This window comes from Eleutherodactylus coqui, chromosome 4 (genome assembly GCF_035609145.1).
Source record: "Eleutherodactylus coqui strain aEleCoq1 chromosome 4, aEleCoq1.hap1, whole genome shotgun sequence".
Classification (NCBI taxonomy): Eukaryota; Metazoa; Chordata; class Amphibia; order Anura; family Eleutherodactylidae; genus Eleutherodactylus; species Eleutherodactylus coqui.
Window position 1 is genome coordinate 84,155,098 of NC_089840.1, and position 12,605 is coordinate 84,167,702.

General features: G+C 42.0%; 1 protein-coding gene across 1 annotated transcript in view; it reads left to right on the forward strand.

Moving 5' to 3' along the window:
* Positions 1 to 12,240: 12,240 nt before the first annotated feature.
* PHEX (phosphate regulating endopeptidase X-linked) overlaps positions 12,241 to 12,605 on the forward strand; it is a 200,453-nt gene continuing 200,088 nt past the window's right edge. The window contains exon 1 of the mRNA XM_066599795.1: positions 12,241 to 12,546. Coding sequence (XP_066455892.1) covers positions 12,423 to 12,546 — 124 coding nt within the window. The 5' untranslated portion in view covers positions 12,241 to 12,422. The remainder of the gene's footprint in view (positions 12,547 to 12,605) is intronic.

Genomic DNA, 12,605 nt, shown 5'->3' on the forward strand with positions numbered 1-12,605 from the left:
GGCATGGCAGAGCAGTAGCTCTGCCATGCCTTATGACAGCGATCATCAGGGCAGTGGTTAAAGTCCTCCAGGGGGACACAAATGTTGTACAAAAAACAAAGATTAAAAAAATGAATAAAAAAAATGTAAAAAAAGAGTAAAAAAAACCTTTTTCTCAGATTAGCATAAAAAAAGGTAAAATAAAAAAAAACCCACATATTTGGTATTGTCGCATCCGTAACGACACAATAAGTTGCACATGCTTTTGACTGTGCATGGAAAAAAACGCAAAAAAAAACGCTAAAAAACTGAGGCAAAATGCTTATTTTTAGCATTTTGCCTCTCTAAAAACGCAATAAAAGTGATCAAAAAAGCCGTATGTACCCCAAAATGGTACCAGTAAAAACTACAGCTCGTCTCGCAAAAAATAAGCCCTCATAGAGCTCCATACATAGAAAAATAAAAAAGTTACAGGACTTTGAATGCAGCTATAGAGAAAAAAAAAAAGATTTCCAAAAAAAAGGGTTTTTATTGCAGAAAAGTGGGAAAACTTAAAAAAAAAGTAAGAATTTTGGTATCGTTGTAACCGTACCGGTCTGCAGAAAAAATGGATTATGTCATTTATGCTGCATGATTAACGCTGTAAAAAAAAATTTAAAAAATCTATGGCAGAATTGATGCGTTTTCTCTCCCTGCTATCATAAAAAAAAAAAGTTTTACAATATATTCTATGTACCCAAAAGTGGCGCCGATAAAAACTACAGTTCGCCACGCAAAAAACAAGCCCTCATACGGCTGCGTCACCGGAAAAATAAAAAAGATATGACTTTTGATAAATGGAGAAGAAAATCCGCCAAAAATTGTTGCGTCCTTAAACCCAAAATAGGCCATGTCATGAAGGGGTTAAAGGGTCAACCAATCCGATCAATGGTGCTGTTGATCATTGTTGTTGGGGGCGGGTATCGGCTGTAAGAAACATCCCGACCCGCATTGTATGGAGTGTGATCGACCCCTGATTCCCCTTCATACAAACCCTGAACCTACAGGATCCTACTTGTCCTGTGTATAAGGGCTCTTAGACTAATGATGCATACTAGTGTACAGTGTACATCAGGTAGTCAGAGAAGCAGGTCGGCCATCTTTTTTTTTCCAGGATCGGGGGTCTATATAAAAATCATTGTCAGCAGAAAAGGCATTGCTTAGTAGTTTCAGACCTTCTTAAGTTCTTCGTCATGGCATGCTGAAACACATAAATGCTGCTTTTTCTTCTCATAATGGTATTTGAATGACACATCCAATAAGTTGTAGAATGTTATAATACAAGCCAAATGCTGCATTTTCTTCTTTCATACAACTGATTTATTGCTTGAAAACGGCCCCCAAAACATTCTGAAATGCAGCCAGTAGACATAACATTGTCTTCAAAGGAGACAAAATTCCTATCATGTACTGAAGACATCAAACGATTGTATCCAGCGGCTCCCGGGATAAATGTTGTGCTTATCATGAAGCCTTGTATTGTTCGTGTTATTTCACAAATATCTGGGGATAGAAATTAGTTGGTTTGTTCTCTTATTGGTCTCACTCTGACTGCATGTGTTCCCGTATATAAGGCAAAGAAGACTGGCTTTAAGGCCCATTTACACGCAACAACTGTTTCTCAAAATTCCCTCAAATGACCAAAAGTGTGCAATCATCATTACTAGAGATGAGCGAGCATACTCGCTAAGGGCAATTGCTCGAGCAAGCATTGCCCTTAGCGAGTACCTGCCCGCTCGAGCGAAAAGGTTCGGCTGCCGGCGGCGGGCAGGGAGCTACGGGGGAGAGCGGGGAGGAATGAAGGGGAGATCTCTCTCTCCCTCTCTCCCCCCCCGCTCCCCCCTGCTTACTGCTGCAACTCACCTCTCACTTGCGCCGGCAGCTGAACCTTTTCTCTCGAGCGGGCAGGTACTAGCTAAGGGCACTGCTCGCTCGAGCAATTGGCCTTAGCGAGTATGCTCGCTCATCACTAATCATTACGTCTAAATGTGGAGCCATTGTGTACCTTTTGCTCGGTTACTTCTCGTTACATCTAAACGCTCCCCGCTCAGTGTTCCACATAGGAATATGAAGCATTGAACGAGGAGTGAGTAATTCTCAGCAATGTCTAAACATTCTGCACGAGTGCAAACAACTAGCGGTGACGTCACCTGCTCGTGCGCTCATTCAAACGAGAATCTTCCCGTGTAAAAGGCGCAATACACACTATGGTAATGTAAATGATTCAACAGTTTTTGTCTAATTTTGATCCCAGTTATCTCAATGTGTAAAGACTCGCAGGCGAAATAAGATGAGCAAATCGCTGCGTCGCTTATAAGTACAATTTCCTGATGGTTTTGGAATTAGAAAGGCTACTGGCATGCTAGATTGTCCAGTAGTACGCTGCAGTTTGACTTTTCTTCATGCCACATGTAGGGATGAGTTGTAATTAGAGATGAGCAAGCGTACTCGCTAAGGCAAACTACAATGGCAAAGGGAGGGGACGGGAGCTTAGAGCTAGTCCCTCTTCGCTCCAGCCTATGGGAGGTGCTGGCAAGGGGGAGGGGGTGGGACTTTAGCACACTAGCTCCCCCTCCCATTGCTGACAGCGGGCAAAGGGCAGAGAAGGGAGATGGAGTTATTTTCTGGCCTTCGTAAAAACGTCTGGCTGGAATGCACACAGTATGCGCTATCTTTGCAAATCGGGAATACACCCATCTGAACTGATGCATTGGAAACCAATCCATCAGATGGGTAGCCTATATCATTCATCCGTGAAAATGCTTGTGATTTTTATAGGATCTTCAACCTAGAAAAAAACCTAGCAGAGCTTTCCCTTCTTTGTCTGCTCAGTGAAGTGGAATTGGAGACCTTACTTTTTATCCCTATTTAGTATTTCATTATTTTATTTTTAGCAAAGCTTGGACATTTCTCCTGCCCTCCTGAAAAGCACTGGGGAGCACTTTTTGTTGTGATGTCTGCTCTATATCTCAAACTCAGGGCGGCTTCACATGAGCGTTTGTGCAAAAATGCTTCTTCCCAGAGAGGCTTCTGCGGTACATTTTTGCAAGTGTCTGCACATATTACTATACTTTTTGCATGCAGAGGGCCAGTTCACATGCACACGTGACATACCCTTTCCGTGGATGTAATGGCTATTGAAGCCTAATGAGCATCACATGTGTTCTTTTCCGCCGAGTTTTGCGCAGTTTATCACCCTTCCACTTGCATATTTTAGCATTTCCTATAGATTTCTAGATAGAGCAGGTCCTACTTTTTTCCGCGCATGCAAAATGCGCTTATGAGAATGAACCTCTTGAAATGTGCTTAGTATTTAGTGCACACAAATTTTTCGTGCGAAAATACCTGTGCAATCTCAGCCCTAAATCTTTTAAGGGAGCCTGTGGTCACCTATGAGCACCATAAAGTCAGGTCCCGATGAATCCGGACATGTAGAGGTGAGTCCGCATGACTTCAGAGGTCACGGTGCAGGAACTGGGAACCAGGTAAGTAAAAAAAAGTACAGCACCAGACCCCTGAGAACCTGCCCTATGAGCACCATTATTTAATGTATGGTGCTCATAGGTGGTGACTTAACTGTACGTCATGGAGATTCAGGGGTTTGTAAGTGCTGGCAGTTTCTTACATCATGCTGATTGCGACAATTAACCATTTAAATGCTTAATGTTTAAATGTCAATGCCCTGATCAGAGTTTGGAGGTATCGAATGGCCTCTGCAATGAGATCATGGGGTTCCATCTGGTTGCGGTAGCACCTGAGGGCCTTCTGAAAATCCTCAGGGCTGCCATTGTAGATTGCCTATGGCATGGCTTGATAGATTACTTGTCAGATTGTGCTATAATGTAATACTATGGTATTATAATCCAGCTGTTTAGCTAGCTACACACCGATCCCAAGACCTGATAAATGGACCAGAGGGGTTGAGACAGCAATGGCAAACTACTCCACTATTTTTGCCAAAATACTTTATGGATCACATCCAGACAAGAGTAGGAAAGCAAGGAGAACGATGATCCATAAAGTGACCGAAAGTCGACTGAACGGATAATCATCATCATCATCAGGGTGTTATATATCATACTGCAGGACCTGCGATCAAACTATTGCAGGTCCATGATCCTTATGGAGACTAAAAAGAATGTGAAGATCAATCTGAAATGTTTTCCTAATTATTAAAAATAATTGAAGGTAATAAAAGTTTTAAAAAATCTTTTCCCTTATTTATAATAAAAAAACTAAATTAAAAACCCCAAAACATTTTTGATATTTCTGCGTCCATAAAAGTCCGATCTATCAAAGTAACACATTTTTACCCCACATGGTGAACGTCGTCAGAAAAAAAAAAGCACAATGGCACCCTGTCTCCAAGAAAAAATGCAATAACAAGCGATCACAATGTCATATATACTCCAAAATAGTACCAATAGAAAATTAAGGGCATCCAACAAAAAAATGAGCCCTCACAACTATTTTGACCGAAAAATTGAAAAGTTATAGGTGTCAGAAGATGGCGGCAGACAATAATTTGATTTTTTTTTCCAAAGATACATTTTTTAAAAACTATATAAATTTGGTATCATAGTAATCGTACTGACCTATAGAATAGACCCCCTCTCGAAGACTGTGGAATTGCATTTTTTTCAATTTCACTCAACTTAATTTTTTTTAGAGTTTTTCAGTACATTACATGTTACATTAAATAGTACTCTTAAAAAGATACAACTCATTCTGCAAAAAACAAGCCCTCACACAGCTATGTTGATGGATAAATAAAAGAGTTCAGATTTTTTAAAAAGTGGGAGGAAAAACGAAAATGAGACAAAAATAGGTCTGCGTCCCTAAGGGGTAAAAAAACAACTTCTTGTGTGTCCTACATCAACTTTTTCACCTTAATTTGATCATTGACACAGACCTCCCTTTTCTCCCTCAGATACAATCCATTGCCAAATCATGTGGTTTTCACCTAAAATCATCTCTCTTGTATCTGCTTCTACCTTACCTCCGACACTGCAAAACCGCTAATCCAGGCCCTAATCATTCCTTGCCAAGACTTTTTTACTACTAACTACTATTTTGCATGCAACTAAACAGACTGGCTCCACATCAATCCATCATGAATGCAGAAGTAAGTCCGCTCTTTCTGTCTATTAACACCTCTGCTCTCTATTGCCCATTATACGAATTACCTGTCTCTTGCAGATACTGTCAAACTTGTCTACAACGCTCTTCATAGTGCTGCACTGTCTTAGGCCTCTTTCACATGGGGGATGTGTTTTTTGACCGGCCGCATCACGGCCAAAAACTGCATGAACGAAAAGAAGCCACAAAATCTTGCGTTTTTTCGACGAATGACATGTCGGGGTGCGAAATTCCCTCGGCTGGCCTAAATATTTTTAATGGCTCAATAGAGCCAGCTGACATAGTTTGGCAGCGCTAGCGGCTGCTAAACTCCCTTCCCCTCCCTTTGCCAGCAGCACTCATAGAAGCCTATGGGAGCCAACAGCAGATTGTGGCCGAAAGATAGGGCTAGTCCTACCTTTATTGGTCACGATGTCCTATTATCACGGCCGCGAAGTTCAGTGTTACACATTAGCGAATGTGAAAGTCTGAACGATCAGTGAAGAAGTGAACAAGCCAACGATGATTTTTATCACTAGAAGTGCATTTGTAGCCCTCCATCATGCAGATTGGATGTGGTGTGTTGTCCCATAGTCCCTCCATCCCAGACTCTATCGGTATCAGAAGTAAACAGTTGGATGGCACACACTGGGAGTTTTTTTTAAAATGCTCATAAGGTTTATTGGAACAGTCTAGATGTTCACACTAAGTACACAGTTGCAACGTTTTGGGCTCAACGACCTTTGTGAAGCATATGCAGAAGTGTTAGGCCTCATGTCCACGGGGAAAATCAGGCCCGCTACGGATTCTCCATGGAGAATCTGTAGCGGGTCCCTCCTGCCCCGCGGACATGAGGCATAAAAATAAGAATAAACTTACCTCTTGCACGCTCCGGTTCTTCCCTTCGCCGCGGCGTCATCTTCTCTGCGTCGCAGCCGGATCTTCTTTCTTCGGCTCGGCGCATGTGCAGGGTGACGTCGGTGACGTGCCCCGCACATGCGCCGTCCCGAAGAAAAAAGATCCGGCCGCGACGGAGAGAAGATGGAGCCGCGCCGAAGGAAAGAACCGGAGCGGGTGAGTAAATTCCGATTTTTGTCCGGATCCGGACAGCTTCCATAGGCTTCAATAGAAGCCCGCGGGAGACCCGCGCGAAAATGGAGCATGGTCCAGATTTTTTCACGCTCCATTTTAAAAAAAAATCACTTTTATTGACCATCTGCGGGTATTTATCTACCCGTGGGTGGTCAATGCATCCCTATGGGATGTGGATCCGCGGGCAGGAGAAGAGTTCAAATCCGCTGCAGATTTTAATTCTTCTTTTGCCCGTGGACATGAGGCCTTAAGGGTTATTGACAGTAATTCAGCCTGGATATAGGTATTGCCCCCTCTACATACTCTACCACAGGACTTTTTGGACACACAGTCTAACCTACATCGGACATTACCTATATCCGGGCTGAATTACAATCCATAACCCTTAGTACTCCCAAGTTTCTGCATATGCCTGACAAAGGGTGTTGAGCTCGAAACATTGCAATGATGATTTTTCTGCCTGCATAAAATGAACAACGAGTGAGAAGCAAACAATTCTAATTGGTTGTTCAGTCGTTGTCTCACATTTAGACCAAACAATTATCCATCACTTGCACTCATTTGAAGGATTTTTTGGATGATAATGGTTCCGTCTAAAAGCACCTTTACTTCTCCAATCTCATCTCTGTCTACAAACTCACTTTTTATTCTCCCTTGTTACATCTCACACCCAGGACGTCTGCCATGCTGCACCCATCGTGTAAGACTCATTGCCTCTAATATATCCAGATTTAAGCTTCAGGGAGGCCCATGTTATATACCTTCATTTTTACTGCAATCATGGCCCATATACAACCTGACCTGATTGCAAATACCTCTATTCCTCTGCTATGCCCTCACCTAGCTAACCCTTGTTGCAGCACTCTGCACTTTATACTTGTCTTGGATCAGATACTGGCCGGATGGTTGGTTCATGAAGCTTTAATTATGTTCCTATTGTCAACACAAGGGGCTAGTGGATAAAATTAACACCTACGCCTACTGTGTGACTTCTATTTCATTTGGATTGTAAGCTCCTATAGGCAGGGACCTCCCTGCTTCTGTCTCATTGTTTGCTCACTTCCTTTCATTACTGCCCCAATTGTAAAGTGCTGCAGTTTATGTTGGTGCAACATAGATAAAAAATGTTATTATTATTATTACAAATGTAAAAATAATGGTGCAAAAAGTAACGGTGACCGTACACCTTGGATATCTGAATACTTGTTTGAATACTTGACTGACAGCCAATCCATCCTCCTGAACCTCCTTCCTAAATACACATGCATGCTCGGCTCTGTTCTCAATTAGGAGAGGGGAATAAAGGCCCATTTACATGCAATGATTATTGCTCAAAATTCGGTCAAACTACCACAGACAGGCGATCATTGTTGCATGTAAAGTGAGCTTAAAATTCATTGTTCAGCCGGAGAGAAGATGACGGGGACCGCACGCTGTGTTCTCCACGGGAATCAGAGATTACATTGTATTCTGCTGGCAGCCCGTGTGAGAACAAACATGCTGTGCTCTGCAAACAGCTCCCGGAGGACCTTTTACACACAAATGAAGCTGATAAAGTGTTAATGGACATTCGTGTCCATTAACACTTTATGCAAAATGATTGCTAAAACTGTCAATCTTTCAATCATTTTGTGTGTCTTTGCATGTAAATGGGCCAAAAGCCACTGCCAGAGTTCTCTATTGGCGGCTTATCTTGCATGTGGACAAGGGATCAGACATGTTGGATTTTATCCAACTTCTAGAACAGTTGTCATCTGGAGGAAGTTCAGACACCCCAAACACATTAGATGGTGAGCTTCACCAATAGCTTCTGAAAAAGTTGGGGACAGTGCTAAATTGTCACCACTGCAGAGAAAAATTAGCACCAGGATTCAGGTGCTTCAAGTTATTTTCTAAAATCCTGTGGTTCTACAATATGTTAATAATAATAATAATAATAAACTTTATTTGTATAGCGCCAACATATTCCGCAGCACTTACATAGACAGGGGGGGATACAGAAAGACAAAATACAAACATTACAGAACCACGGTTACATATAGTAATCAGTTGATGGAAACAATGGGGGTGCGGGTCCTGCTCCAACGAGCTTACATTATATATGTTCATCATTGTTTACTTCAAGATCATTTTCATAACTTTCTCCTGTTTTACCACCACAATGGGATCAGGGTCAGCTTCAGCTACATGCAAGCCGTGTGGTTGCACAGGGTTCTGGGGTGGTGGTGGGAGGGCATCATCTGTAGGCTGGAGGCAATCATGCTCCCCCTTAGGTCCACAAGGGCAGATAATCTTATTTCTCAGCATTTGTCGCCTCCCCTCTGATCTTCCGAGGTATCAATGCCAGACCATCGGCACCCCTGCAACAAGATCGCTGAGTTCTGCCACTGTATTTATGTTATGAGCTTAATTCTGGTATTGTGTCTATGTACTGATGTTGGTTCTGCTACTGTATTTATGTTATGAACTTGGTTCTGGTGCTGTATTTTTGTTATAAGTTTGATTCTGGAGCTGTGTTTATAATATGAGATTAGATCTGGTGCTGTGTTTGTTGTGAAATTAGTTTTTTTACTGTATTTGTATGAGCCTGGTTCTGGTACTGTATTTATTCACTGAGCTGTTCTGGTATGAATATATTGCTGTCTTGTTGCTTTTTGCAGACAGGTAGACTGCCCATCAGTACAATGTATATCATTTTTCCTTATGGGGGGTGCCAAATAAAATTCTGCACAGGGTGCCATCTGACCTAATGCCGGCACTGACTGAGACGGTCAACTATATAAAGGGATCTAACTGTTTGTAACCTTGACAAGCATAGTATATATTATTTACTTAGAAAAGAAACATACAGGTTGAGAAGCTAAGGTTAGGAGGAGGGAAACAACATAGTAATTTGGTTTACTGAAATCATTATATTTAGTACTTTAATTATAAGTTCCTCTGTCTAGAGTTGAGAAAGGCAAACATTTGGTCTCAATTATACAACACTGTAGGACTTTTGTGGTTTTCCGTGTATAGAGTATATGTGGGCTCCCCACATTGAAAGAACCTCAGTGATTAGGTGGGATTAAAATTGCCAGCCAGTGTTTTTGTTCTAAACCTGTGATATTTTTTTTAGATTAAAACGGAAGACATCATCCAAGTGTTAGATGACTGTGAATACATAAGCATGAAGTGGTGCTGAAACACACACGAATTTCCAAGGGATGTGCACATTCGGATATGCAAGGGCGTAGTAAATAACATTGTAGGAGGTGGCTGCTTTGGGGCCAAATGACCATGAGGGGATAAGAAAATGTACTATTTGTGCCATAAAAATCAAAGATCTCATATCCTGAGGATTTAGACATGAATTTATTGATTGTTAATGTTGACAAAGTGGTTAGCACTGCTGCAGCATTGGACTAGTCTGACTGAGGCAGCATCTGTATGGGGGTTTTCATACCTATAAAGTCAACTGTAAGGCCGTATTCAGATGGCTGTGTTTTTGGGCCATATGTTGTCTTTGTATTCCATGGATACAGCCCCGTTATAGCCTATACGAATATACACATGAGCAATTTTTTTACACAGAACAATGGTCCATGTGAAAAAGAATGTGCCATGTCTTGTTCTCGTCTGTTTTCCAGAAGGAGATTGGGACATGCAATGTCCAGTATCTGTGTAGATTGAACAGCACATGGACAGATCTCTGTGAGCCACATGATACAAGTTGCGCAAGCAATTTCACGCTTAGTAGTGATCATAGCAGTGCAAATGCAGAGCATTCTGTTGGTCAATATGTCTGAAGTTTCAGCTCCAATTGCAGCCCACTGCTCTTGGAGCAACTCCCAAAGGTGATTTTGGCTCATGACTTGCCCATGTTGAACACACATGTCCAGATGATCATAGAATCATAGAATGGTAGAGTTGGAAGGAACCTCCATGGTCATCTGGTCCAACCCTTTGATCAGTGCAGGATCACTAAATCATCCCAGACAGATTTCTGTCCAGCCTATGTTTGAACACTTCCATTGAAAGAGAATCCCCCACCTCCCGTGGCAACATGCTCCACTCATTGATCACCCTCACTGTCTAATATCTAATCTGTGTCTCCTCCCTTTCAGTTTCATCCCTTTGCTTCTAGTCTTTCCTTGTACAAATGAGAATAGGGATAATCCCTATGCACTGTGACAGCCCTTCAGATATTTGTAGATGGCTATTAAGTCTCCTCTCAGCCTTTTTTTTGCAAGCTAAACATTCCCAGATCCTTTAACCATTCTTCATAGGACATGATTTGCAGACTGGTCACCATCTTGGTAACTCTTCTCTGAACTTGCTCCAGTTTGCAATTTTACAAGTTTACACAGTATCACTATACAAGGCAAATACCGAAGTTTTTTCATTGTACTCCAGGGTAACTTAGAAAGCTGTGTAAGTGGAAACTATATTGTCTCCACTAATTTCTGATCTGTTTTTCAATGTCAAGAGGAGAATAAACAATGGGACTGCGGGTAATTAAAAATAACAGTAACAGATTCCACAAGGTGGCAAATACTCTCCATATACAGTACTTTCCAGCATTTCCCAAGCATATTCAATGGGTTTAGAGTGCAGCTAGTTTGAGGGTCAAGGCAGTGTGGAGAATTCATTATCGTGTTCCTCTAACTACTCCTTAGTGATCAAAGCTCGATGACATGGAATGTTGTCCTGTTGAAAGATGGCACTGGGGTCAGGGAAGACTTCCTGAAGATATGGGTGCAAATAGTCAGCTAACAGCTACCTGTAAGTGCTCACCACTCCAGGATTGGGGAATGATGTCCAATGGTCCTAGTCCATGTCAAGAGAAATCTCCCCAGTTCATGCCACCATCGGTCTGTTAACTCCAACAGTGCTGCCATGGAATACAGCTCCATCCTGTTTATGCCAGATGTGGACCTGGCCACCTGCATGGTTCAGCAGGAAATGAGACTCATTACTCCAGATGACCTTCTGCCATGTGTCCAAGGTCCGTTAACAACTTTCATGGGCCCGTGTGAGCTGTTTTTGGCAATGGTGGGTCTCTTTAGGGGCACTCTTTTTTTTCTTCGCTATTGAACCACAGTTCATGCAAATAACACCACATGATCACTGTGGAAATTTGTCTAACTTTGCTGAGATACAAGACAAGCCACCCAACTGTTATCTCTAGGATCAGCTACACGTGGCTTGATGCAGTGTGATCTTCTACCTGATGTCTGTCCATGGTTCAACCAGTCTTGGTAAACTCTTGATACTGTAGTTTAGGAACAGCCAACAAATGCGACTGTTTCAGAAATACAGGCACTACACCTATGGGCACCAACTATCTGTGGTCAAAGTCACTCATCTCACCACTTTTACCCATTACTGCCAAATATTGTCTTCTGCTGAGGGGATGAGAGGTCAGCACATTGTTTGAGAGCAGATCGTGCCGCGGTTATCACATTGTAGAGCGTTACTGGTCACAAAATGTCACGCGCCAGCTGTTCCTAATGCAGAGATCGTTTAATATATACTCCTTATTAAAATGTAATGCATCAATAATTAAAACTTGTTTCCACTAAAGATTTACATCTTCCTTTAGAGCGAGGAGGAGTGCAGCGTGCGGATACATCATGTCATATTTTGGCAAGCTGAACTCTGGAAGCTTAACAACTGGAGATAAGAAAAAGATTAACCGTACCGGGTCTGAAGTTTGAGAACTCTAATTGAAGACAATGTTACAAGTTGTGTGTGACACAAATATATACTTCCTTCCAGCTTCGTATTCTTCCAACCATCCAGCTGTCAATATGAAGATAATCTAAGGCAGACACGACAGCCCAGCACTGCAGCATACTTTACAGACCACAGAAGTTTTGTGAATATGAAAAGTCACAATTCATCTTGGCAAGTCCCAGCCGGTGAGCTGTGTGTAGTTTTTTTTTTCCAGAAGAGGAGGGCTAGGGAAAGCCCTTGTTTTTTTTATATTGTGCTCCATTCCCCCCACCCCTCTATAGAAGGAGGAGAGACAGAGTCTGATGACTAAAAACTTGTAAAGATGTGTACTCTATGAAGAAGACGTAAGGGGCAGGAAGCTCATGTAGAACATGGGTTTGTGATTAAGAGGAACACTAAAGAGGAACTCTCAAGAGGAACAATAAAGGGAGAAGGAAATTTGTCCTCAAGCATTTCTCTTCTCCCCAAGGCAGTCTATGGAAGGAGAAGACATGGGTACTTCAAAGTCAGGCAACCAAAGTTCTGCAACTAGAACAATTAAAATAGCCCTGATCATCTTCATATGCATTACAGGGATCCTTGCTTTACTACTTCTCTTAGGTAAGTAACTATTATCACAACTTGTGGATATATCATACATTGCATTGTAATATCTGACA